This window comes from Vigna angularis, chromosome 2, assembly GCF_016808095.1.
Source record: "Vigna angularis cultivar LongXiaoDou No.4 chromosome 2, ASM1680809v1, whole genome shotgun sequence".
Classification (NCBI taxonomy): Eukaryota; Viridiplantae; Streptophyta; class Magnoliopsida; order Fabales; family Fabaceae; genus Vigna; species Vigna angularis.
In genome coordinates, this window is record NC_068971.1 from 45,945,833 (window position 1) to 45,973,271 (window position 27,439).

The 27,439-nt window shown below is 31.0% G+C and overlaps 4 protein-coding genes and 1 long non-coding RNA gene across 7 annotated transcripts; 3 read left to right on the plus strand and 2 right to left on the minus strand.

The window, feature by feature from the left end:
- Nucleotides 1-1,723: 1,723 nt before the first annotated feature.
- On the minus strand, nt 1,724-2,309 carry LOC128195454 (uncharacterized). The gene is made up of 2 exons (XR_008247021.1): nt 2,180-2,309; nt 1,724-2,033 (listed from the first exon to the last, which is right to left on the minus strand). It is a non-coding gene; the product is annotated as an uncharacterized LOC128195454 (long non-coding RNA).
- Nucleotides 2,241-6,028, plus strand: LOC108329465 (uncharacterized protein At5g41620). 2 transcript variants are annotated; one of them, XM_052873107.1, is made up of 3 exons: nt 2,241-2,975; nt 3,076-3,198; nt 4,178-6,028. In XM_052873107.1, the coding sequence occupies exons 1-3, from the start codon at nt 2,544-2,546 to the stop codon at nt 5,612-5,614; spliced, it is 1,992 nt and encodes a 663-aa protein (XP_052729067.1). In that variant the 5' UTR covers nt 2,241-2,543; the 3' UTR covers nt 5,615-6,028. The 2 variants fall into 2 exon arrangements, with proteins under 2 accessions (XP_052729067.1, XP_017419165.1); XM_017563676.2 differs by having other exon boundaries at nt 4,196-6,028.
- A 2,264-nt stretch (nt 6,029-8,292) lies between these two features.
- LOC108328676 (secoisolariciresinol dehydrogenase-like) lies at nt 8,293-9,558 on the plus strand. Its single transcript, XM_017562569.2, has 3 exons — nt 8,293-8,439; nt 8,544-8,884; nt 9,057-9,558. The coding sequence occupies exons 1-3, from the start codon at nt 8,408-8,410 to the stop codon at nt 9,503-9,505; spliced, it is 822 nt and encodes a 273-aa protein (XP_017418058.2). The 5' UTR covers nt 8,293-8,407; the 3' UTR covers nt 9,506-9,558.
- Nucleotides 9,559-12,476: 2,918 nt separating this feature from the next.
- Nucleotides 12,477-15,972, plus strand: LOC108327580 (short chain aldehyde dehydrogenase 1). The gene is made up of 4 exons (XM_017561270.2): nt 12,477-12,632; nt 13,118-13,218; nt 14,353-14,445; nt 14,898-15,972. Exons 1-4 carry the CDS (start codon nt 12,477-12,479, stop codon nt 15,727-15,729), a joined length of 1,182 nt encoding a protein of 393 aa, XP_017416759.1. The 3' UTR covers nt 15,730-15,972.
- A 6,145-nt stretch (nt 15,973-22,117) lies between these two features.
- Nucleotides 22,118-26,880, minus strand: LOC108326979 (uncharacterized). Of its 2 annotated transcripts, none has more exons than XM_052873732.1 (8): nt 26,649-26,880; nt 26,473-26,559; nt 26,275-26,379; nt 26,079-26,164; nt 25,478-25,719; nt 24,010-24,199; nt 23,346-23,529; nt 22,118-22,585 (listed from the first exon to the last, which is right to left on the minus strand). In XM_052873732.1, the coding sequence occupies exons 3-8, from the start codon at nt 26,341-26,343 to the stop codon at nt 22,283-22,285; spliced, it is 1,074 nt and encodes a 357-aa protein (XP_052729692.1). In that variant the 5' UTR covers nt 26,344-26,379; nt 26,473-26,559; nt 26,649-26,880; the 3' UTR covers nt 22,118-22,282. The 2 variants fall into 2 exon arrangements, with proteins under 2 accessions (XP_052729692.1, XP_017416109.1); XM_017560620.1 differs by having other exon boundaries at nt 26,473-26,575.
- Nucleotides 26,881-27,439: the final 559 nt, after the last annotated feature.

Genomic DNA, 27,439 nt, shown 5'->3' on the forward strand with positions numbered 1-27,439 from the left:
TCTATTCATTCACATTTTCCCAAATCTATCTACCTATTCTCCCTTAAATCTATATTAGACATGAACACACTCTAAATCTCAAAAGTTATTACTTCAACAATGAAACCTATTGTTTGAAGAAGAATATTGTACTCTAACCATACATATGCAGCTTGTATATACATCCTAATACAATTGTATATAGTTATCCTCAAATTACTGTTACAAAATAATGAGTTACAAACAAAACATATCACTATTGTCCTATTCTTGCAAAAATTAATCTATCAAACCCACATACATGCAGAAATTTTTTTTACACATTTATCATAAAAGAAAACGAGAAAAATTGATACTTAAGAGAAATAAAAAGCTTACTAAAAAAATAATATAATTAGATAATTTTTTTAAACGTTGTTGCCTTCTAAATTGTAACTTGTGATTGGAAAATCTACAATAACCTGTCTCAAATTTTATATAAAGTTATAAAAGAAAAATATTGATATTCATAAAATGAATTACTAAATAATTAAAATTCTAATATAATAATAATAATAATAATAATAATAATAATAATATAACTTAAAATTTTAACATTTATCCATGTTCAAATCATCTACTCTGAATATAAAAAATGTGATCTTACAAATCCAATTTATACGTAAATATTTCCTTAATTCACAAGATTTTATCATTCAACTATCCGTAATTTATTTCATCAGCATTTAGCTATACACAATAGTGTACGTTACAACTACTCCTATAAATTAGTTTCAAAATCTCATATCAATTCCCCCTTATTATTGTTTCTTTCCCAAACATATAACTCTTAGTTGGAGGAAAATTTGGAAATACATCAAAAACTCCTTAAACGCTAATATACACACCACTTTAAATCAATTTTTGATTGAATAGAGTTACCCTCAGTAGAAACATTTACTAAAAAAGGAAGTAATTTCGAAGAACAGGAAAGAATATATATATATATATATATATATATATATATATATATATATATATATATATATATAAAGAGAGAGAGAGAGAATTTGAAGAGATAGTGCATTTTTAAAAATAAACAACTAAGTAATTAAAAACCTTATTTATTTTCTTAGACATAATTTACGATTTTAGCATTTTGTTTGTCCCTTCCAAAAACAACCTGTTCTTACATTGTTTTATAGTTTTGCTTTTTTTCATTCTTTAACAAAAATAATTCTTATTACCATAATATCTGAAAACATGAATACCGTGATTTCGTTAGACGTACGAAGGACTGTTTAAAAGTAAGTACTCATCTGCTGGTATCCGCAAGCTTCCAATAGAGCAACATTGGTAGAGCAACATTGGTAGGAAGATGAAGAGTGCGACTTCTGCAAAGTAGTTTGTGCATTAACAAATAATTACTCTCGCAAATGAGATTATTTATAGAAAACTGATAATTATTTTCAAATTTAAAATGGTAACACAGTGGATACCACAGTACGATAAAGATAAGCACGTTGATAAACGTGGAAAAGGAATACAAGTTAAGAGTATGGAAACACAAAATTCCATGTGATTTTTATATTAATTATATTCAACCTAAATAGTGGTCGTATAAAAATGAAAGAATTTTTTGATAAGCTTAGAGTCAAAACTGTCCCAAAAAGAATATTTATACTAAAATTAGTATCTTGATTGAAGGATTACGGTGACTGTAAGTGATTACGAAGCAAAGAAATTAAAAAGAATGACCCCTAGCTTAAATGAAGAGAAGATCATATAATTGGCTGAGATTGACAGGCTCAAATTAGGGGATGTGATGTGTGATCTCGATCATCATGCATGTCCCCACCTCTCAAGATTCTCACTCCGTTATCCTTCTATTTTATTTTTGTCTAATTCTGTAATTGTCTTTGTTTGTGCGTACTTTGAAATTGGAGTGTTAGTGGGGAAGACGATGCTTTACGAGGAGGACTTGTTTGAGGTTGTATTTGTGGCATCAACTGACCACGTGGCTTGTCATGTTCTGTTCTTCATCTTCTTCTTTTTGTTTTTTTTTTCAAGTGGATCTGAAATATGTATTAGGTGAAAATTAGTGTACACTCTCATAAATATTAAAAGCTGAATAAGAAAAATAAGCTCCTAACTCTGAAATTAAAATGTAACCAACGATGAAAGACGTTATTAATTGGTAATTAAGATGGAATAAGATCACCTAATCTTTCAAGCTTTGATTTGAAAGAGGCCATAAAAGTTGATTAAAAGAATAGTATCTCAGATGGTGTGTGAAGGTGGGAAGAGAAGGGAAAATGGTAATAATGAATGCGGGATTGTAGAAGGGATTGGAAAGTCAAATGTAGTGGTGATGATGATTGAGATATGTGAATGAAGGTGCCAACTGCCAAAAGCGGCGTACATGGTGTCGCTATAATACCCTTCCACCCAATCTTCGCTAATACTCCTAACTCTCTTTCTCTTCTCTGCATCCTTCCCACCACTCACAACCCGCCACGTGTTCCATCACACTTTCCTCCTTCTCCTTCTCTTGCACTCACCCGTTGCTATGTCACTCTAATCTCATGCCCAGGCACCAAAACCCAACCACCATGGACATCATTCCTGGCAAGATCAGAAAACGAGGTTGTTCCTCCTCGGCCTCCTCCTCCTCCTCCCTGCTTCACAACTACCGCTTCAAGAGGACTATTCTGGTTGGGAAGCGGGGCGGATCCAGTACGCCCGTGCCCACCTGGAAGCTCATGAGCTCCAGATCTCCTCTCCGCCCACTCGCCTTCTCCCCAAAGTACCCGCCGTCGCAGACCGCCGCCAAGCCTCGTCTGGCTCCGGTGTCGGCCAGGAAGCTCGCCGCCACCCTCTGGGAGATGAACGAGATTCCTTCGCCCAGCTTGAGGTCCAAGAAGGAAGTCAGAGCCAGAGAAAAGGTCGCTAGGTCCATGCGTTCTGGTTCTTTGCCTCCCCATTTGTCCGATCCATCACACAGTCCCGTGTCCGAGGTCCTTCTCTCGAATTCTCTTTTCTTTTTTCTTTTTTTAACTAATTAACCAACTACATATTATATCACTGTATATGTTTCTCAGAGTTTTGCTTTTGTAGAGGATGGATCGATCTGGAACTGGGAGTCGCCAGAGAAGAGCTCCTTCTGTTTCTCACAGACCGAGGATCACTGAACACCATGTTGGCCCTTTGGACTCTCTTAGCAATGCCAGTCTCATGGAGGTATTTAATCTATTTTAATACTATCTAATATAAAGCCTTTATACTATGAGAACGGTTCTGGCCTAATTGCGTAACAGATTTTCATAACGTATTAAGGTTGGTTGAGAATTGTGTCTATCTCTCTTTATGAACATTAAATGGGTGGGCTCCTGTCATACTTGGGAGATGGACCCTCTCTTGGAGATTTTTATGTGAACATGTTACGTGAAAATTATGTTTATTTGTCTGTATCTCTGTCTCTTCGTTGATGATGAATGGGTCCTGCAATCTGGTGTCTGTAAAGAGAGATATAGCCGCTGATGTGAGATCCATTCCTCCCAGAAATAGAGAATTACAAATTTTACATGATCTTTGTATTGTGAAAATGTCACATGAGAGAAGGCATTCTCGTTGAAGTTATTTATATTTTTAGTTTTTCGGATAGAAGTCTTTTAAGTTTTTGTTGTTGTTTAAAGAGGCTGAAATCCCTCCAGTGTGAAATGCTCTGTCATGTACAACTATTGGACCTTTTTACCTCTCAGTTGCTTGTACGTTTTCAGTAGAATTTGGAAAAGTTTGGAGCTTCTTTCGATTAAAAGGATGTATAGGAGCCAGCTGCAAGGGATTTGTGTGCAGTGCACCAATTGCACACAGTCCCTCGTTGATACTCTTACCAGTAATTATATTTTTAACGTGTAAGCACTTCGATGTTTGGTGACAGATTAATATTTCTTCTTGACATGTGAATAGAATATCTATACTGAAACAGATATAGCAATGCCAATATTCATATTCACATCAGAATGGCCAAACTACATGACAAAACTAACTTATTGTTCTGTTACTTTGAGTGGAAGATTCTGTTTTGTTCTGTACTTTTGTATAGTTTGAAATGTTCTCTGTACAAGCACAAAACACCTGTCCTGCAATTCCCCCATTCAACTTACAATTGCATTCCGCTTTTCTCTCAGCCTTATGTGATGCCCATGCCTCCTTACAGTTGCTTCTTGGTTTGCAGATTGAAACCAGATCCCGAGCACAGACCCCTGCTTCATCTGCTGTTGGAGTTAAATCACGTTTAAAAGATGTTAGCAATGCTTTAACAACATCTAAAGAGCTACTTAAGATTATAAACCGCATGTGGGGTCATGAAGATCGTCCTTCATCTAGTATGTCCTTAATCTCAGCTTTGCATACTGAGCTGGAGAGGGCTCGCCTACAGGTCAATCAGCTTATCCAGGAACAGCGCTCGGATCAGAATGAGATAAATTATTTGATGAAGTGTTTTGCTGAAGAAAAGGCTGCTTGGAAAAACAAGGAGCAAGAAATTGTTGAGGCTGCAATTGAATCTGTTGCTGGAGAACTTGATGTAGAGAGGAAACTCAGGAGACGTCTTGAAAGCTTGAACAAGAAGCTTGGGAGAGAACTGGCTGACACCAAAACATCCCTTCTTAAGGTTGTGAAAGAACTTGAAAATGAGAAAAGAGCAAGAGAAATTATTGAGCAAGTATGCGATGAGTTAGCAAGAGATGCTGATGAAGATAAATCCGAGATCGAGCAACAAAAGCGAGTGTCTACAAAAGTTTGTGAAGAGGTAGAGAAAGAAAAGGAAATAATGCAGCTGACTGATAGGTTACGCGAGGAGAGAGCTCAAAAGAAACTCTCCGAGGCAAAATATCAGCTTGAGGAAAAAAATGCAGCTGTGGATACGCTCAGGAATCAACTTGAAGCTTTTCTAGGAAGCAAACAAGTTAAAGAGAAAGGTCGCAGTTCCACTCACTTGAATGATGAAGAAATCGCTGCGTATCTGAGCAGAAGCCGATTAAGTTCCCACTTCATTGAAGACAAAGAAGATGATGGAGGGGAGGTTGACAATGGAGTAGAGTGTGAGGAGGAATCCGCTGAAAGTGATCTGCATTCTATAGAGTTAAATATGGACAACAACAACAAGAGTTATAAGTGGTCCTACCCTTCTGAAAGCAGATTTGATACAAGAAGATATCCAATTGAGGAAGAAGTGAAAGGTAGCAGGAGGTCTACCTCTGGGAGGGCTTCAAGGAGAAGCACATCCCTGCAAAGGAGTATATCAGACGGAATGGAATGGGGTGGCCAAGCTGAGAAGCTTCAGAATTCAGATGGGATCGATTGGGAAAGCTTTTATGAGCTGGAAAAGCAAGCACAAGGAAAAGGATACGGGGATGAAATGCAAGGCTATAAATCAGTAAAAGGTTTAAGGGATCAGATATTGGCTGGTTCGAAGATTGGATCTTCAAGAGGTTATGGCAGTCCCACCAGACAATTTTCTCAGCCTTGGCCATCACGTGATCTCACAAATAACTTTCAGGAGAGACCTGCCACAGCACAGGGCAATGGTCCAAAATCAAGGTTAGGAGAAGTCAGGGGTGAGGGCCAGAGTGTAAGAAAGTCCAAAAGGTGAGTTAATACCCATATCTTTTGACACAATGGCCTTGATTGTGAAGCGCATACCCGTTTGCTTCTGCTATGGTGGTGACTGTTCAAGGCGAATATCATAGATCCGCTAGCCAAGTAGCTGAAAGAACTTTTCCCCTTTTGAGTTTTATCTTGTTGATAGCCCATGTCTGCTGAAGTTGCAGCACTCGCTGCTTAAATTTTCGTTTGACCCTATGTGTAGGTACGGTCGTGTCTGTAGAGTTCAGAACATGTGTTACATAAGTATAACCGGCGAGTTTTTGTTTTCTCCTGTAATATATGCTGAAGGTGATTAAGAACATTTTGTATTTTCTCCCATCTGAATCTCAAGATGCTACCACTATTTCCCCCATAATGTGTTTTTTGAGGGAGGAAGATCAAATTGGCTGGGACATGATCATGGTTGGTTTTAGGTTGTCTCTTTTCACAACTTAGAAAATTTGAGAAATGCTACCCTTGCAGGGAAAAATTATAGCAATTTTTATTAGGCTCCTTATACCCGAGAAGTGGCCATGAGTATAGTGGAAGACATTCAGAGAATGAAGAAGGAGAAATATGTAGCAATATCAACGTAAGACGCAAAAAAGAAGGTAGATAGAATAGAAAAATATTATAATGAGAAGATTGGAATTCAGCCATGCATATTCTCTCTTCTAATAGAATTCTATATACCACGGTCTAAATCATTCAACATGCTTTGTATTTTGGAACTTGAATTTTTCCTCCTTCCCTAGTTTATTGGACCAACAACCGTGTGTCCATTTAGTTGAACTCTCCGAGCTCTCTTTTTACACCCCCCTCCACCCCCCCCAAAATACTTATCAAACATGATTTTCTTTTTCTTTAATTTTGCTATGACATGTCAATAAGATAGAAGATTATATAATGGTTTTTTTAGACTCAGCTATCCTAAAAAAGTATGAAAATGTATTATTTAGTTTATATTTTAATTATCAAACATAACTTAAGAATTTTTTACATTAATAACTATTATTTTGAATGATAAAATTTAACTTGGATTTTACATAAGGTACAACAAACTCACTTCTTTATTATCCATGTGCACACTGGACCATCATGATATGGAAGAATTCCAAGAGATCAATATGACCATTTGATAAATATTCCAATTTGGACTTTTATATATCATTGAATGATCATAACCGTCCATTAGTAATTGATATAATATGATAATTTGATTCAACTTACAAGTTTTCTGGTTTGACGTTTATGTTGGGATCTTGGAACCAAACAAAATTTCTCCTCGATGGAATATCCACATACAGATCGGCAGGTAGAGGCCGCTAATAGGGTCATTCTTGGAGGTCTGAAATGAAGGTTGATAGCTGCAAAGGGAGAGTGGCCGAAAGAAGTTTTTCGTATAATATGGTCGTATATGGAACTGATGACATGTTACCAAGTGTCCAAACCAACCTGGAGAGTCAAGAAATTTTCCATTGAAAAGTAAAAAACAAGAATTAGGGTTAACCTTGACGCTATGGAAGAAATACATGACATAGCAAGGATAACCAGTGAAGTTATGAAAACAAGGGTGGAGATAACTCGGCTGGAAGTAGAGTATATCTTGAGTTAAAAATACTATCATTATCAATTTTGCTGGGAGCAGGCTGTATTCTAACTTTAAAATACTACCATTATCAGTTCTGTTGGGAGTAAGTTATATTCTGGCTTAAAATATCAATACCAGTTCTACCGGGAGCAGACTGTATCCTAACTTAAAAATACTACCATTACTATTTCTGTTGAGAGTGTAGGTTGTGTCATGACTTAAAAATATACTATCTCAGTTGGGAGCATACTGTATCTTAACTTAAAAATACTATTATTACAAGTTTTTCCAAGAGCAGGTCGTATCTTCACCAAAAAATGTAAGTCAATTTTTCTTGAAGCTGGCTATAGCATGAAGAAAGGTATCAAAAGAATTTAATAAAAAACGGAATGTGCATTGACTGACCAAAAAATTCTAGCAAGGATTGATGGCTCATCAACTATTTATATAAAATAGTTGTTTCTTTAAATTCATAATAAGAACTATTTACTATTTTATCAATTTAGTAACTACTTTTTAAATTTAAAAAATTATTCATAATAAAAAAATTATTTACACAATATTACTTATAATATTTTATCTTTAATTATATACATTTTTTTATTTTTTTAAGTTCAACTATTTTTAAAATTTAAATAATTTAATTTTTTTTTAAAATATGTGTATAAAAATGCGACAACTTTTGTATTCACACTAATTAATATATATAAGTAATAATTTTCGACAAATATTTTTAATTTAAAAAATAGAAATATTCATTTCCATAAATATATTGCTGACAAAAAAAAGGTTAAATAATGTTGAGTTTTGGTCTTAAAAAATCGAAAAAATAAGTAATATTGTAGTAAGATTCCAACTTGATTATTCCCTGTCCAAGGCAGGAACTGACCTTGTCGTATATCAAGCAGAGAATATGAATAAGTGTTTAAACAACCCAAGGTAGTAAGTTACCAAGATTGTTTGTATCAACTTGTATATAAAAAATTTATGTAGTTGCTACAACTTGAAATTGGTTCAAATCATTGATATACCCCAATTGAATATAAACAACTTTGTAAGCAGAAGCCCCACAGCGTAACCTCCAATAAATCTGATAATAAAATATCAGCAACTTTGTCCTACCTCCTATCGCTGTTATTTTCTCTATATGAACCTTGTTTCTATATAATTTGGTATCCTTTGATTTTGTTTCTTAGGTCAGATTTATCAATGGCAAGCTCAAGCTCTGTGACCAACAGAAGGTATGTGTTGTGTTGGAAGTTCATAATTTAGAATATATAAATGTGATGCATAGTTGAAATATTAGATTGAATTAGGGTTTCTTATAACATTGATTGTTTTGCAGGTTGGAAGGAAAAGTTGCATTGATAACAGGAGGAGCTAGTGGAATTGGGAAACGCACCGCAGAAGTGTTCGCCCAGCACGGAGCCAAAGTAGTGATCGCTGACATCCAAGACGAATTGGGGCATTCAGTGGCTGAGTCCATAGGGTCATCAATTTGTTCTTATGTTCACTGCGATGTGACCGATGAGAATCAGGTCAAAAACGCTGTCCACACAGCCGTCGAAACTTATGGCAAGCTAGACATCATGTTCAACAACGCCGGCATAGTTGATCCCAACAAGCATCGAATCATTGATAACGATAAGGCAGATTTTGAACGTGTTCTCAGCGTCAATGTTACAGGTATAATACTTGTTTCATTAATGGAATATCGTATATTTCTCCTATAAGTCATAATGAAATTATAATATCAACGATTAAGAGATTTACAGTAATTAATAGAATAAGTTATTGTTTAATAAGAAGATTTTATATTGTTGCATTGTTGTATCTGATATGTGGTTTAAGGTGACAGGTGTTTTCCTCGGGATGAAGCATGCGGCACAGGCGATGATCCCAGCACGCAGTGGCAGCATTATCTCAACGGCGAGCATAAGCTCTTACGTCGGAGGTGCAGCTTCCCATGCATATTGTTGTGCCAAGCACGCGGTGGTTGGTCTAACTAAAAATGCAGCGGTTGAGCTCGGACAGTTCGGAATCAGGGTGAATTGTTTGTCACCTTACGCTCTTGCCACTCCCTTGGCCACCAGCTTCGTCGGAGCTAATGATGAACAGCTTGAGACTATCATGAACTCACTCGCTAATCTCAAGGGTGTCACCCTCAAAACTGATGATGTTGCCAATGCAGCACTCTATTTTGCTAGTGATGATTCCAGCTACGTCAGTGGCCATAATTTGCTCATAGATGGAGCTTTCAGCATTGTTAATCCTTCCTTTAACATGTTTCAGTATCCCCCATCTTGATTTTCCCTACTCATAACATTCTGCAAAATAAACGCTTTGCTGTAATTGTATCACTTCAACAAAAGGTGACAGTATCTAAAAATTGGAAAAAGTTATTTTTCACACACAAATTTTTTACAATATTTTAATACCGCATAAGTATCATTTTTTTAATTGGCTCATTCTTTATTTGTCATCATGTTTACGTACTCTAAATCCAATAAAAAAAATCAGACGTATATGTTGTACCAAAATGTCAAAAAAATCTGCTTTATCGTATTATTGTCCTTAAAAATTAATAATTGTTACTATCTCAGTCAATAATTTTATGTTGTTTATAAAATTAAATATTATTTGCTTTTTTTTTTATCTTCTGAGCGAATTTCAAGTTTTAAGATGAAATAATACGATTCGATTAACTTAATATCAGAAAAAAACAACTTTTTCTTCAACCAAGATCATAAACTTAATTTCACCAATTTCATATTTATCTTTTAAGAAGAATATGTAAGCAAATTTTCCAAATGAGTGCGAACCATACCACCTACCATTTTTCCAAAGAGACCTATTTTTTCATTACTGTTTGAGGCAAGATTAATTACACAACCTAGGGAACATAACATCACCAATTTAAGTACCACTATATAGTAGAGTTGTTCATCACCGACTCCTTTTTTCTGTAATTCTTCTAAAATCCCTCACTTTCCTTTATTCTAACTAAAAACTTTCCACTGACTTGAGCCCTATTTCTCAAAAAAAGACTCCTTTTTTAAGCACCTAATCATATTTTGACATCAAAACGTTGTTCTGCAACCTATCATTCTCAACCCCAACCTCTATCTTCGTTTACCTAATAATGTATTGTTTCTCTTTAAATAGAGTCTGGTATTGGAGCTTTAAAAAATGAAAGAAAGTAGATGAAAGAAGACGATAAAATTACTTTAAGAGAACACTTTTCCTTTTTCCATGTCTCTTTATCTTTAGCATTAGGCCAAGCCGCAGCATAACTTTACAATTTGAAAAAATCTTCGACCTTCTTCAACCATCTTTCATAACCCTTCTGTCTCAAACCACAAATGAGACATATATAATCAAAGCATTCCTGGGTCGCAACGATCTCCTTTTAATTATAAGATCCAAAATTTTTCATTCATCGAGTCAAAATCAACTTAGAGCTCCTGCAAAACAACAGTACTTAAGTTCATAATCCAAATTTCAAAAGAAAACATTTATTGTTACACAGTTTTCTTTTTGACTTTTCTTTATACTCTTGAAAGAATCATTCCACCGACAATTCATTCATAAAGGTGTTTGTTCCATGACAGTTGCGAAGTTCGAAATTGTTGATGATTGCGTGTATTCTTTCCCGTTAATGACAGATTTTCAAAATTAAAAAGTCAATTTTACTTGGGAATTTAGTCCCCTCGACGGTGGACATTTACATTCTGTATTAAGTTGTTCATTTTGAAGAAAAGTTGGCAATTAGGTGAAATGAAAGGAACAGTTTACAATTGGCATTGCTGATGTGATAAAGACATAAATACCGAATTCTTACAATATAAACTCAAAACTAAATGGCTCCCTGTCCAGGAGCAGGAAGAACACTTTATCAATTGTTTTATGAACAGAAATTATTCTATATATATACCAACGTAGCTATTGTCGGTGCTGGTGTTTAACAAGAATCAAGATTTTATTTTTATAATATATATATAATGCCGTCATTCTCATTTATGAGTAAAAAAACACACAAAGACTCACTAAATTCATACGTATTAAATTGAATTCAATTTTACTAATATTCTGATATTCATCTTAAAATGTCCCGTTATTAATTTCGTTAAAAGAAAGTGTCCACCCCAATTATTGCACTAGAAAACATATTATAATGGTGTAACTAAAAAATGTCGTATATTAATTAAAGTTTGGATTTTTCTTAAAAATATATATTATTGAATTAAGTAAGGTATTTACCATTGTAGTGAGGGAAAAAAACTTTTACCTTTTATTAATGGGAATACAGGCAGTGTTGAAATTTAATAAATTTTGTATTAAACAGGTTAATTATTCAAGTTAACCTTTAAATTTGATTAGAAAATATAATAGTACTTACAGTACAATATTTAATTTTTGTTTCATTTAATTTTTTTTTTACTTTTTTTAGAAATAGTGAGTCTTGATTTTAGTATATGTAAAGTTTTTTTCTTTATCGATTTTGTAAGATATATTCTAGTAACTATGTTAATGTTAAGTATAGGGTGAATTATTCCACAATGTATGGCATCATTAGTGCTCATAAAGTCAAAGCAAGAAGTGAAAATCCACCTAAATTTCGAGAAAATTCAACATAAAATGTATATACAAAATTATTAATTGCTAATTAGTTGTAATTTTTTTTACACTAATTAGTATATAGGTATTAAGCTTTGTAAATTATTCTTTGATATTTGTTATTAAATTAGCTAATTTAATTTTTTATAAAGAATAATATAAGTGGTTTAATATTTTATTTTCATGTATTTATTTATATTTTTTTATAATATGTATAGTTTTGTATTTTGGAAAGTATAATATTTATTATGAATTTAATGTGATCTACATATTTTGTATTCTTTTTTATAATAAGTTTTATGAAAAATAATTGATAAAAAAACTAATTTAATTTTTATTCATAAAGAATAATATAAATTGTTTAATATTTTACTATGTATTTATTTAGATATTTTCATAATAGATAATAATAAATATAGTTTATCTATATTTCGTGAAATATAATTTTTTCACAAGTTTTCATCTTGATTTCCCTCTTTTATTCTCTCATGTTTGACATTCTCGAAACTTCGAAATTTTAAAAATCTGCTTGTTATTTATCTCTGATTGTCTTGATCATAGTTTCTATAGTTCGTTCATGGAGTATTTATCAGTTGGTTGTTGTCGACAACAACCATATCGCAAGTCAGATATTTGTGTTTGATTTCGGAACCGTCACAGTATGAGTGTCATTGACATTCTCACTAGAGTCAATTCCATTTGCAAGAAGTATGACAAATACGATGTCGAGAAGCACTGCGATTCTAATGTCTCTAGCGACAATGTGTTTGCCAGACTATACACCTCCATCGACACTAACATTGAGGCATTGCTTCAGGTATGTCGCCGAAACTCTAGTGAGTCAATTTGTGCCCTAGTTGGAGAATTTTTCTACAGAGTCACAGAATTAAGGGTTTCTCTAATGGCTTCTACATACATGAAACACAAATAATAACAAAAATGAAAGAGAATCACAATAGTATTCATACAATTCCATAATTAAGATCCCTAAAAAAACCACAAAATACAAAGCACATACTTCAATTATGCACTTGATATACAAAACTTCAATGCAATCGGAACAACTACCATGAAACACCCACCATCACCACAAACAACTCATTAACAACAAAAGGATACATTATTGAGTTTTTCAAAAATAATCACAATTTCAATATGAACAAGTAGATGTTTAAACAACTAACTCAATGCATAACATAATTCAATTGGACAAAATTATTCCCCACAAGAAACAATCCATAAAAGATGAAGAAAAGAGTTTTTTGTCACTAATGAAGTCTCTGCCATGCCTGTTGTCGCCAGAGGAGAAAAGTCACACACAAGTTTTATGGGAAAGAAGAAGTGAAAAAGAAAATTACAAGCAACATTTCAAAAACTCATTATTGGATCCCTTATGATGAAAGGTAAAAAAGACTCATTTATGTTGGACTTCTAGGCCTTTCAATATAATGAGACTTTTTAAGTTTGATCACAAGGAGTTAGATTTTTAAAAAAAAATTACTCTTATTAAAAAAATGTCACCACCTATTTTTAACCTTGATTATTTGGTGTTAAAAATGAAATCACCATGTAATTAACCTATTTTTTACTATTTAAAGAAAAACAAAGAGTTTCATAAATAGTAATTCTTGCTAATAAAAAGAAACTAAATACCTACAACAATATTTATACAAATTATCTTGTTCAGGTTTAATGTGAGTTTGAATTTATTTTCACCTTTATGAAATGTAAAAGGATTAATTAGTTCAATGAATCTCGTTCACAATTATACAAGTTTAATAAAATTCAATTAATAAGAAACATAAAAATTGAAAATTTAGATAAATGGTTGGAATGAAAAAAAAAATACTCACAAACATTTAAAATGTATCTTAAATATAATTTTTAAATTAAAGAAATTAATATATATTGTTACGCTTACTATACATAATAATTCGTATATATAGTGTGAAACATTTGTACTTTTCGAATATATTATAATTAAATTTAAATTATGTGAGGATTGACTCTAAATTATATGTACCACACTATCTATTGAAAAAACTTAGTGATATAATTAAATCAGATAATTAGATTATCTAATAAAAAGAACATAAGAATATCTATTAATAATTATTAAATAGTATTAAGACTGTTAGAACTTAAAGTGAATTTGATTATAACTGTTTCAACGATTTTTTTTTTATTCTCTAAGCTTAATTTTATATATATATATATATATATATATATATATATATATATATATATATATATATATATATATATATATATATATATATATATATATATATATATATATATATATATAACTGATTATATGAGTGTAGAAAGTATATTCTAAATGAGATAGTCTCAATCTGGAGAACCTTGCAATATAAATAAAAATGTTTCTTTTTTCAATTTTGAAAACCCGATAGTTATGTAATGTCCATTGGTTTATGTTGTTCTGTGACTTGACAGCATTAAATGAAAGTAGTTGTTTGATGATGTTGGCCGGTGGTCTTCATTTATCTAACTTCTCTAAACCCTTTATAAAGTCTCCATATATTATCGTTCATTCAACATTTTCATTGCTTACATTGTTCCTCCTATTTCATCAACTCCCTCTCCATGGCTTCACTTTCCAAAAGGTAAATTTCTCATATTAAACCCTTCTTTCTTTATTATTTTCAGAAACTATTTTCCCATCTTTAAAAAACTTCCCTATCTTCAACTCATCTTAATTCTTTATTCTTTTTATATTATTCTTCTTAAAAGGTTACTTTCAAGAATACATAAAGAAAATATTTGAGTTTTTCTTAACATGCCATATAGGAAAACATCCATCCAAGTTATACATCATAATTGATTTTCATCGAAAAATTGGACCAAGTTATATATAAATATAAAAGAAATCTCTACTAAAAGCAAATTTTTACAAAAATTGGCTACCCCCAAAAAGGAGTAATTTGTTGATTGATAGTGGAGACTCACGTCAACTCATGCAATAACCTCCACAAAAATGATTTTGAAAAGAAAATAGCGAAGAGATCTAATATAAGTTCTGTGTTCTTCCTAATAATGACAATCTGGAACCTTGTAGGCTTGAAGGAAAAGTGGCGATAATCACCGGAGGAGCTAGCGGCATCGGAGCCGCCACCGCCAAACTATTCCTCCAACACGGTGCCAAAGTGATCATTGCAGACGTGCAAGATGCTTTAGGCCACTCCCTCTGCAAAACCTTCACCACGAACAGTCCCATTCACTACCTTCACTGCGACGTAACAAGCGACTCGGACGTCAAAAACGTGGTGGAAGTCGCCATAACCAAATACGGAAAACTCGACATAATGTTCAATAATGCCGGCATCTCGGGAGACTCGAACAGATCCGTAGTAGAATCCGATGAGGAAGATTTCAAAAGAGTTCTCGAGGTTAATGTGTACGGAGCTTTCTTGGGCTCCAAGCATGCGGCGAGGTTCATGGTTCCAGCGAAGAGAGGGGTGATTCTCTTCACTTCGAGCATTGCTTCGCTTCTGGGTGGCGAAACGTCGCATGCTTACGCCGTTTCAAAGCACGCAGTGGTGGGACTGATGAAGAACCTGTGCGTTGAACTGGGGCAGCATGGGATCAGAGTGAATTGCGTTTGTCCAGGTGGCATTCCCACTCCGATGCTGAACGAGGCGTTGAAGATGAACAAGAAGGAGACGCAGGAATTGCTGTGCAAGGTTGCAGTGTTGAAAGGGACGGTTCTTGAAGCTGAAGACATAGCAAAAGCTGCGTTATATTTGTGCAGCGACGAGGCGAAGTTCGTGAGTGGAGTTAACCTTGTTCTGGACGGTGGTTATAGCACCACCAACATGTCATTCAATTCAGTGCTGAATGGTCTCATGGATAACTGCACCAACAACATCAACAGCAACAACCATGCTTAATCATGGCTACCAATATCCCTTTCTGCGCATTTCCTGCTTCTACTGATATATGCTGAAATAATTAAGCTATAGTTTATCTATTTTCTCACTGCTTTCTGGTTTTTCTACTACATCGTGAGGATGGAAAACTCAACACTGTTTCCTCTCTAATGCAACAATGTACCACTGGCTAACTAGGCCTTTCCTTAAATGAAAATGTGTGTCGTGCTGTTGGCTGTAAAGCTACATTTTAAATTTTTTTAATCTGTTGATGAATATATATATATATATATATATATATATATATATATATAGAGAGAGAGAGAGAGAGAGAGAGAGACGAATGTATATATATTACGTTAACATTCTTTTTATTTCGTATTAATAAGAAATAAATTATGAATAAAAAGGTTACCAATTTTAATAATAATTGCTGTATATATGTTAACAGTGATATTACTCTGTACACTGTAATAACATTTATTACAAGATAATATATATGTACGTAAATGTGTAATATTTATATTGAGTTTAATTTTTGTTAAGGAAAAGTTATACTAATTAATACTAATAGAATGAACTCAAAAACTAACCATTAGCTTGTAACAGTTTTCTTGAATGACACCAACCACACTATATATTAGTGTTTTGATTTTTGAACAAGCCACGGTATATTTTAATGGAAAGTTAAAGACTGATTCTTATGATACTGAGGTTCGTTTAGATAATTAAATATTAAAATATTCATTTGCTTTATTTTATACTCGTAGCAACAATATTTGTAGTTCTTTTCATATTATCCACTATAAATCTAGATTAATATGATCTTGCTTCATTCAAAATTTTAAATATGATTTTAACATTTCAATAGCAGGAAAAAAATGTCTTTACTTCTCTAACAATTTTTTCCTTGATATTGAAAAATATAAGAGGATCAAATTGATTCTGGATTTCATTAATTATATGCAACAATTATTATATCTTTATCTGTATATGGTCAATGGTCACGCACATTCATATATATATATATATATATATATATATATTTATTTATTTAACCAAACACAGCACATGGAGAGAGATCAATCAATTATTTGATGATGGAACTATTGTCTAAAAGGACTGACCATTCAGATAAGATAAAGATCTTTCAAATTTATTTTATTTTTAAAGCACATAATATTATATTTATTTTAATTAAAATTACAACATTCTTAGTTAAACTAAGTTGGTGATCAATAATACCAATAAATATGTTCTCGTAGGAAAATAAATGTCACAAAAGATATAAAGTTGCTACATACATTTTTTGTACTACATACATTTTTTAAACAAATATTCTTCTTAATTATGTTAAAATTATGTTTAACTTTGAATTTTCAGATATTATTGTTTTTAATGAGATTTTAATTGAAAATAAAAATTACGGATACCTTTTAGTTGGAAAATAAAAATTAAACAATTTCTTAATCTCTCAAAAGAAAAAAAAAGTTGTTAAAAATATATTTTTCTATCTCAATACACAAGATCTAATGGTGTCACGTCATATACGTAAGAGATAGTAAATAGAGAGTTTAAAACCAAACTTTTACATGTTTATAAATAGTAACTAAGTTAAGCTATACATATATATATAGCACTATAATTTTATTAATCTTCCCATTTTGTAGATTTTATTTTTGTTATGAATTATAGACAATTTTATAAAAATTTGGAAAGATTAGTTGAAGAAATTATAAAAGGACATAATATTACTCCAACAAAATATTTTAATGAATTACTCAAACTCAATTCTCCAAATTAAATGTCGCTAACAAGATTTATGCATTCAAGTGACATTATTGCATACAGCAACAGTTAGCTAAATGGGCATGTTTCATTATCTTTTTCTTTATAATTAATAAATGAAAGGTTAAATGAAGAATAAAGATATTTGAACAATTGTAAACTGTATATTTTCAAAATTCTTTAAGAAAATAATAAAAGCTACATTTATTAGTTTTACATCATTTATTAATTGTATTCCGACCTTATCTACTTCAGCCAACAGTGACCAGTTAACAATGACCTTATACATATAATTATTATATATTATACTATTTAGATCATAAACACTATATAACTTTACCTCCTTTTAAGAAAAAAAAACTATACTATTCTTATTATTACCATTGTTTTGCTATTATAAATAGTAATATATATCAACTATTACAAATTTTCTTATAAGTTGTTTTTGCTGTTTTAGTTTTTTGAAAGCAGTATACCTGTTTAAAGTTACAAAGAGTAAGTTTTTCATTTTTATTTATTTATTTAAAGCTAAAGCAAGCATAGACGTCATTGTCTTTATATATCTAATTTTTATTATGATATCCTACTTTATTAAGTTGAATCAATTATATATTTATTTAAATAAAAATATGTATTATTATTCTATATATTGATGTCTAGTATAAGATTTTAAATGAATGTATAATACGATGATAATTTTGAAATTTAAAATGTTAACATTTTAAAATATAATAAAAAAATGAATTGTTTAAAACAAATCCAAAATTCCATTATATGTTGACATAAATTATAAGTAGACATGTAAATCTTTTAGGATAGAAGCAAAGCACAATATAGGTTCCAAAATAATCTTCCTAAAATGGATTTTCCGTTTCAAATTGTATAGCCCTGTCTTAAATCTGTAAAAGAAATTCATCATGCGATTGGTCATTTTAATTTTTTAGAGTAAAGACGTTTTAATTCGTCTACTTATTAACTTCATCTTTCATTTTCTTATATACATTCTTTTTCTTTTATTTTTTCTATTCTCTTAAACGAATAAAATTCACAAAACTAAAAGAAAAAGTAATAAATATTGACTGGGCATATTTCTATATTTATATTTAGAAAAAATAAATTACACTGCATAAAAAAAATACTTTTATCAATTATAGAGCTACATGAATAAAAAATTTATTGATTTTTACTGTAATTTGCCTAGAAATTATATTAATAACGTTTTCTAATTGATTGAAAATATGAAAGTTTTCATAGTGCCGGTGTGTACTTGCATTAAATTATTTATTTTTTAAAATTTTTTAAGGAAAAGAGTTGATACCAATCCTCTTAGTTAACATTTATGGAGTTATTTTGAGGTTAATTAATATGCTGTATTTTAACTGTTGCATGATTTAATTTATTATTACCATCAACTACGGGATTTTGTAGGCCCAAAGGATTAAGATATCACGTGATTGTGTTGGGCCTTTTTAAGAGCCCATTTTGTTAGGTATAATTAAGGAAGGTGTACAACGAAAATAGCAAAATAAGGACTTTCTTTTTATTGAATTAATTATAAACCATCTATTCCATATCCATCCAATATACAGTTGCTCTTTCCTCTCATGAAAATGCTACTGTTATAGAGTATAATAAATCATATGTATAGCTTATTTAGTTTTTCTTTTCTGTAATGAAATTATAGATAAGTTAACAATCCAATTGTTGATAATTAAAAATTAAATAAATAAAATTATAAAAATAATAAAAAACTAAAAAGGATTAGAAAAATATACAAACATAATTACAATTAAAACCAAAAGTATAAATATATTAAGTATATCTTCCTTTGTATTAAATAGTATCGGTACAAATATATCAGATATATTATACTAATTTTTTGTTACTATCTTATGTAAATATTATTTTAAATAATAAAACGTGCTTAATTAACTTTGGTAACATATATTTCAAAATTTTAAGGTTTATTGCCATTGTTACCATAAATAAATTTAACTATTAGTATTAAGAAAATAATAGTGAAAAAGGATGACAATTACTTGAAAAGGAAACTCTTACTACTTATTTGTTGGTGGGATCTGAAGAAAAAGTGAGAGATGGGGACTTATTGATGATATTATTATATTTTACAATTTTATCTCATTTATATGACTTTAATTATTTCTTATTTCATATTGCACTTATGTATATATACTATTCACTCATTGATTAGTATCTCGTTCACTTTATATAATTACAAACATTTTATTAAAACATAATAATTTTTTACATATAATTAAAATATTGAATAATTTTTTTAAGATCTACCCAAATTTATAATTTAAAAAGAATGTCAATAATTTGTTCTTTATTTTTTTATCAACAACAAAGGTTAGGTTTTAAAATATTGACTTAAATAAAAATGTGGAAGTGTTCAAAATTTTGATAAAATGATTTAAATTTGTAGTTGTATTTTGATGAGATTATGTTTTGGTCTGAATAATTGATAGTTACCTTTAATTGGTTGTTAGATAGAAATAAATGAATAAGTAGTGAATAAATGAATTTTACTCTTTTTAGGATTACGTAGAATATTTTAAGTTTGAACTAATTTCATTTTTATTGAATTAAATAATTCTTATTTAATTTTGGTTGTATTAATTTTACACAAATCTTATTTAGTTTACGCATTTTTTTATTCAAGCAAATTTGTAGATAAGAGGAGGGGTTTAATTTTGGTAATTTTTACTCAAGCATAATTCTTTTTCTATGGTGAAAGGTTTGAGAGGATTCAATCTTTTTTATTAAATCGAGATAAGAATGATTTTGGTTCAAGTAAAGATATTTTCATTCAAACTAAAATTCATAAAAGAACTTAAAAACTTTGAAAAGGAGTTTTTTAAATTAAATAAATGTGTATGTGTTAGTATTTTTTTCTTTATATATTTTTTTGTGTGTCTCTATGTTAGTGTTTGTGTCTATGTTACTATATTTTTTATTCTATGTGTGTAAGTGTGCATACATAATTGATTTGTTTTTTTTTTGTATTAAATGAATTATGTTGTATAAATAATGTAGTTATGAATAATGAGTTGTGAAATGCAAATGGATGTAAATTGAGATTAATTATGTGACATGAACATGATATTTACCAAAGAGAAAACACTAATGATATACAGTTCAAAATAGATAAAGATAGAGAAATATTTACTTTTTTGTATTTTTATATTGATTTTTCTGTTAATATATTCTATGTTTAGTTTTTTTACCAACGTGATCAAATTTTACTAAGTAGTCTAACACTGCAAATACAATATGAATATTATCTTGACCTTAATTACTTTTGACTAAAAAAATCAAATATTGTTTGGAATTCAATCACTTTTAACTATAATTGAATATTATTTGAATAACAGTCTTAACTTAATAACCAAATATTTAAACATCAATCACTTACAGATAAACAACTCAGCGTTGTTTAAAATACATTCACTTATAACTAAACAACCAAATATTATTTAAAATATAATTACTTATGACTAAACAATCCAGTGTCGTTTGAAGTAATATCATCTTAAGTAAAATAGTCAATTATTGTTTGGAACTTATTCATTTCTAATTAAACAAATCATTTTTATCATTTAAGATCTAGTATGAAAATATTAATGTTTATACACTTTAATGTAAACACTTAATCAAAGTAACTTCCATCATATCAATATTTTATTTAATAATAGGAGAGAATTGAATTGAAAATAAAGTATATTATACATTAATTTAGTATATTTTAATGGTATTACACTATGTGACATTCTATTACAAGTTTTTTCTATAAAACTAATATTTTTTTCAAATTACAAAAATAGATAACATTTTTAAAATAATTGGTAAAGCTCTGTTATTTAACATTTTTTTAATGAAATATTAAAGTAAAATTTGTAATACCCAAATTTAGGATACCTTTCAATACCATATCAAAAGTCAAACACTATCTAACCATATCTCATTATCCAATTTATCTGTATAGACAACTTTGTCTCTATCTTAGCTCAAAGTCACTATTGTTTAGTTCAAAATGTAGCTCAGATAGATTACATTAAACAATCTTGCTATAACTAATGAGTTCCACAAACAACTATTTTTAATTCAACTGAAACACTCACTATCATAATTTCAATACAAAGTATCGTCGTACATTTTAGAAAATTAGCAACAATTTTAATTCCTCACAATCAATTAATCAAACAGAAATCAATCTTTCTAAGGTTGGATCCTATGAATTTAGTTATTTGTATATGAGCTTATTTTTCTTACAGGATTAAAAACCATATGCATAGTCTTATAAGCTCAGATTATTAAGTGGGCCTCACGAGGGCCGCAGTGCAATTTTTCCTGGTTCATCTCTTTTAAAAACCATGGTATTGCTAAGTCTCTCGAACTCTGCAATACACTTTGTTTATAAGTAAAAATTTATTAAAAGCTATAAAATCACGAGTGTTTCTCATTTGATATTAATAAAACTTAGTTCTATGATTTTCAATAAAATTCAGTTATTGTTAAAAGTGTGTAATAATAGGTAAGTTAATCCCATTTCTCATTACAAATTGTTACTATCATTAATTTTTAATTAGCAAAGAGAGTGTGAAGAAAGTACATGTATATATTTCACTATTCTAAAAGTACAAAAAAGAATAACAAAAAAACAGATTCACAATATGTTATTTAACAAAGACTTGCTGCATAAATTTGTTTTTCTGATGAGATGAACAATGATGAAAAGGCCAGTATATGACACTCATGCAATACTCTACTCGCTGGAATTTGCAAGCCCGACCATTTTAAGCATATTGCGATCTTCCTTGAACCTCTCCAGAACAGTGCCTTTAACAGCATCATGCTTGTCTTGTGTTGCAACTTGAGTCACTCCCCAGCATTCTATTACTTCTGGCAATATACGATTAGTCTTGGAGAGGCAAGGGCTACCAAACGTGGTACACGAAAATGTATGTCCTTGATCAAAGTTTGCTGATACAAACAAACCAAAGTGATTGACTCGTCCCCCAAAACCAATGCCATTTGGAATGTCCTCTGAAGTGAAGTTGATAGCACACTACAATACATATTTTCAAGAGTTAAATAAAAATATATAAACTCTTTTAAATACATCGTTACCAATTAAAATCCAATCCAACGTGTACAGTGTGATCACTGTTCTGCCTTGGAATGAACGGAACCTATTCAAGCATTTTACTAATCTTCCTTATAAAATTGTGTCAAACGATCTTGCTGGTAAGACTTGGCTAACCATAGAGCTACCTTTCTGCTATAACAACACTAAAAAAAATTTGATCATGCTTAACCTCCAACATACAAAAAAGCAGTTGAAACTGATAGGAAGCCCAACACCTTGCAGCTCACATTTGGCAAATTATTATTGTTCAAACGTGAAATGATTTCAACAAAACTAGTCTTTCCAATATAATATTTACTACAGAGTGAAAATCATGTAGAATTCAGGACTAATTTCCCTTGTTCAAATTGCAGCACCAATGTTACTTAAGAGTTTTATTAGATAGATCATAAGCTTAGCATAAATTGTAATGCTTTTGGAGAAGTTAGATGAATGAACTCTTATAAAAATTGGACCGCATAGGCTGGTTTTAACTTATAAAAGATCGATACTTTTTTACCTTCTTATTTTATTTTATTTTTAATATTTACTGAAAATTTTAACCAGAAACAGAACCTTAACCAACTTTATAATGCCAATACAAAATACAGACACAGTTTAACAATTAGAGTTCAACATATAATAAAGGGACGTTAAAACTAGCATTCTAGAATCTTTGATTCAAGTAGACAGTAGTTACCCATTGCAGATTATTGTTTGCTCCAGTCGGCCTGAATATAGAAGCCACTGGATTTAGTTGAAAAAGGTAACATTTCATGTCTCCATAAAAATCAGCATGTCGCTCCCATGGTTGAGAAGCATACCCTCCATATATATAACCCTCTTTGTCCTTAATAATTAACACAGTTGGGCCTGCATGATTTCTGCAATTAAAATTAAAAGTCAAATACGGATTTCAAATTGACAAACTATTCATTCTTATTGTACAATAAAATTTAACTATAAGTTAATTCAGAGCCTTTAACTTTGTATTGTAATAACAAAGCTCCTAACAAATACTAAAACCTATGCATAAAACTATTGGCTTTTAAATCTAACAATAAACCAATTATAGTCCATCGGTTGTACCGAATGCTTGCAGTATTTTAGATATCTCAAATGAAAACTTTCTGAGGAATATACTGCATTAAAAGCACTAAACGAAGTAGCAGTACAACCAGCACATAAAGCCTGCAACACTTCAATATTTAAATATACTGGAGACATTGTTATAGTTAAAAAGCCAAGCCATTCACAATCCACTCTAGCAAATTTCCACAATTTTGTTTTTATGTGCAAAGTGTCTAGGAATCTACTAATTTAGAGCAGTAGGATGCTTCAAAGGAAAAAGACGATATACTTACGAAATGTTGCCCAAGAATGTATTAAAACTAAGACCATTAACAGAACTATGATACAAAAGATTCCAATCTTCCAGGTCATGCTGAGAGAGTGCGCCTCGAATATGCCAAGCATATTCCTTTCTTAAAAGTATAATGTTAGGATCAATAGCCGTTGAAGTTAATAGTTTAGGAATCTGAGAACCAGGTCGTCCTAGAAAAAAGAAAAACATTGGAATAAGAATATATGCTAATCATATATGGTGAACTTTGCTCAAAACTAATTCAGTAGCATTTGATCTAAGAAAATGGTAATGAAATGAATACAGTCATAATGTGAAGCCAATAGTTTAATGAATTGCATGTGTCTGTGTAACAGTCTAACAGATACATTTGAGTTGTGCAAACAGTTAGAAAAAAAAAATTTACAATTAACATAAAAGTGTTTTTGGAAACTATAAGAACAGTTTCCAAAATTATATATCAGGCAAAGAATTGTTCTTAGGTCACCGGTAGCCATTTAGCCAAGCTTCTCAAGTGCGCTGCACAGATCATCACCATTAATTGCTATTTTTATCTAATATTACTCAATAACTAGTCTAACAGAAGAAATATCACTATTTTAGTCAAAACGTTTTGTTTTAGGTAGGTCAAATAAATTGCACTGATAAAAAAATGGTGGATAATGAGAAGACTAACACAACTACTATTACAATATAAACAACATCAACCAAGCCTTATCCCACTAAATGGTGTTTGTCAAGTGAATCAATAAATAGCATTGGGCTCTATAGACACCAAAATACTAGTGAATCGTTATAACCTTTTGAATGGTTTCTCCCCTTACATTCCCCACATCATTCTGTCAATCGTAATCAACAATACTACCCACCCTATTTTTTCTTCTAACTTTACCTTACCTATGAACCAGATATAGATCTCGACAACTAACTTTGCAGCATTTTATTAGTCCCACATGATTTTTGAAGGCATATGTAGTTCATCCTCCTAATCATGGTACCAACTACACCTATAGGAGTTCCAGTAATTTAAGTTCTGAAACAAATGATATTCTTATGACACATCAAGGAAAAAAACAAATATTAAAACTAAATCTGGATGGTAAATGGCTAACATTTAACGAAATTTCAGCTTAATACATACAAGCATACTTAAAAGTAACAACCTAACACTAGAGTAGTTGTATCATTGATCCATGACACAAATGGTTAGACAAAGTATTACATTGGCTCTTGACTGTCCAGCACAGCTTCCTCTTTTATCCCAACTTCAGGACTGACATTGTACAATTTGGGAGAGGGAAAATCATAAACAACAGGAAAGTTCAATTTACATGAAACAAACAACCCAACCAATCTGCAGTCCGCCTTCTCATAACTCCGTGATAATGATTTTGTTATGTTATATTTCAGATAAAATTGTAAAAAAATAAGTCAATAACAAAAAATTTGGAAATTAAGTGCTGCAATACCTGAACCAGGTGGCAGTAGTAGGCTTCCAAGAAGCTTCTTCACAGATGGGAGATGAGTACACCAGTTTCTGAAATCTTCAAAAGACATAGTCTCCTCGGTGCCCCCTTCATTATGCATGGAGAATTTTGCAGCATTCAGAAATATGTTAACAATGTCTTCATGTGAACTTGATCTATCCTGAGAATCTTTTATGCATAATATATTGTTAAAAATGGCGATCATAACAATTTTCAAATCAGACCTGCATATCAAATATATATACATGAATTTAAGAGGGGATAGCAAAAGCAAAATAACTTTTAAAACCGAATTTCAAATGGATGAACCTATCCTTAAACATAAAATTCACACATCTTATAATCCTTTGTCCTTCGTTAGAAACATAAACAGAACATCAACCAGGCTGACAAAATAACTTCTAAAGAAATATCAATTGTAGAACTGAACAAAACGAGAGATATCTATATATAAAGTGACTAAATTTTACTTATCCGCGAAGAAAAGTATGTGAATTTAAACTAGCAGATAGGCAAACTAGCTTTAATACATAATTATTTTGAACTAAATGGAGGCTTGTATATGATCAGACCAGCATCCTACCTCGTTATAAAATTATCTCCAGATACGTCTAATAGGCGAAAGATGTATTCTTCAATTTCATCTTTTGTCCCTTTCTCATAAGTAGCCTGCAACATGAAAAACAACCCAACATATATTGGATGCATGACACCACGATAAATATGTCCTAATTTTGAGACAACACCAACAAAAAACGATGAGGAAAGCCAGAACTCACTTTAGCAACAACGAGGTCCTCAAAGGTTAACCTTTGATCCTTGCGCTCTTGAGTAACTAAATCAAACATCCTCTCCCCAAGAGGTCCATGAAGTCCAAAATATGACTACAACCCCCAAAAACAAATCTTTTATGTGTTTTAGGGATAATAAAAGTGGGTTATTACGAAGACAATTAATCATTGGATTGCAAAAGAAACCTGAAAAACTGAGGGAGAGATGCATTTGGCGTTATTCTGTGATTGAGCTGCCAGATGATTGAACAGAGACCTCAAGTCTTCAAGTTCCTTTTGAGTAAAAGCTCTGCAAAGCTTTTGGAAATCAATCTATTGAAATGAATTTGTGAAATTAAGTGTGGTGAAAGAAAAAGAGGAACCTGGCTGCAGAAACATATCGAGGATCATTGTTGGATGGTGATTGAGCGTTGCCCATTGCTTGCTTTGCCTCCAAAATTGTTGTAATTTCAGTCCAAAACTCGTGAGTTCTGCAAAGTTTCTTAACATCACCTTCCCCTTTCACTCTATTTCTCTCTACGGAATCCCCGTCATCAAGTTTCTAGATTTCTGAGAAGAATAAACTGCTGTATACGTAATTTTCCATTATTGGTATTGCTATGTTCCTGTGTATAAAGTGAGAAGAGGACATTTTCATTCAAAGTTTAATATTTTAAGAATTTGTAATTTGTAATGTTAAATGATTATAAATAATTATTTGGTATGAGATTTTGAGATAATTATTGTACAAACAAATAAATACATTATTCGCAATAGATTTGTAAATTAGATGTAGACTACAAATTATTTATACTGTGAGTATACATACTATTTTTTAATATTTAATACTATTAATATAACTTTATTAACAAAATTGATTTACTCATTTTTAATTATTATCATTTTAACAGACGTTTAGCTATCATCTTAAAGAAAATGTCAGTGTAAAAGTATATTATATTCAATAAGTTTGATATCTCATTTAATCATTAATATAATTAAATTTAACAAATGAAATCAATACACGAACATATAAAACATAATTAGGTGCAATAATATTACTGGCTGTATAACATTTCAGTTTGTTAAGCATTTTGGTTTTCTCATTAGTTGCAACAATAAATAAGTTCGGGGTCATATATTAAGTTTAGAAAGATTATTTTCGGACGCAACT

Excerpts from the sequence above, each read along its gene's own strand:
- LOC108329465 (XM_052873107.1), top strand. The coding sequence starts at position 2,544 with ATGCCCAGGCACCAAAACCCAACCACCATGGACATCATTCCTGGCAAG. Across the intron at positions 2,976-3,075 it reads CACACAGTCCCGTGTCCGAG|AGGATGGATCGATCTGGAAC; the intron begins GTCCTTCTCTCG and ends TTGCTTTTGTAG. Across the intron at positions 3,199-4,177 it reads GCAATGCCAGTCTCATGGAG|TTGCTTCTTGGTTTGCAGAT; the intron begins GTATTTAATCTA and ends GCCTCCTTACAG.
- LOC108328676 (XM_017562569.2), top strand. The coding sequence starts at position 8,408 with ATGGCAAGCTCAAGCTCTGTGACCAACAGAAG. Across the intron at positions 8,440-8,543 it reads AGCTCTGTGACCAACAGAAG|GTTGGAAGGAAAAGTTGCAT; the intron begins GTATGTGTTGTG and ends ATTGTTTTGCAG. Across the intron at positions 8,885-9,056 it reads TCTCAGCGTCAATGTTACAG|GTGTTTTCCTCGGGATGAAG; the intron begins GTATAATACTTG and ends TTAAGGTGACAG.
- LOC108327580 (XM_017561270.2), top strand. The coding sequence starts at position 12,477 with ATGAGTGTCATTGACATTCTCACTAGAGTCAATTCCATTTGCAAGAAG. Across the intron at positions 13,219-14,352 it reads TGGATCCCTTATGATGAAAG|TCTCCATATATTATCGTTCA; the intron begins GTAAAAAAGACT and ends CCCTTTATAAAG. Across the intron at positions 14,446-14,897 it reads ATGGCTTCACTTTCCAAAAG|GCTTGAAGGAAAAGTGGCGA; the intron begins GTAAATTTCTCA and ends GGAACCTTGTAG.
- LOC108326979 (XM_017560620.1), bottom strand. The coding sequence starts at position 26,704 with ATGGGCAACGCTCAATCACCATCCAACAATGATCCTCGATATGTTTCT. Across the intron at positions 26,380-26,472 it reads TCTCTCCCTCAGTTTTTCAG|TCATATTTTGGACTTCATGG; the intron begins GTTTCTTTTGCA and ends TGGGGGTTGTAG. Across the intron at positions 25,720-26,078 it reads GGAGATAATTTTATAACGAG|GTCTGATTTGAAAATTGTTA; the intron begins GTAGGATGCTGG and ends TTTGATATGCAG.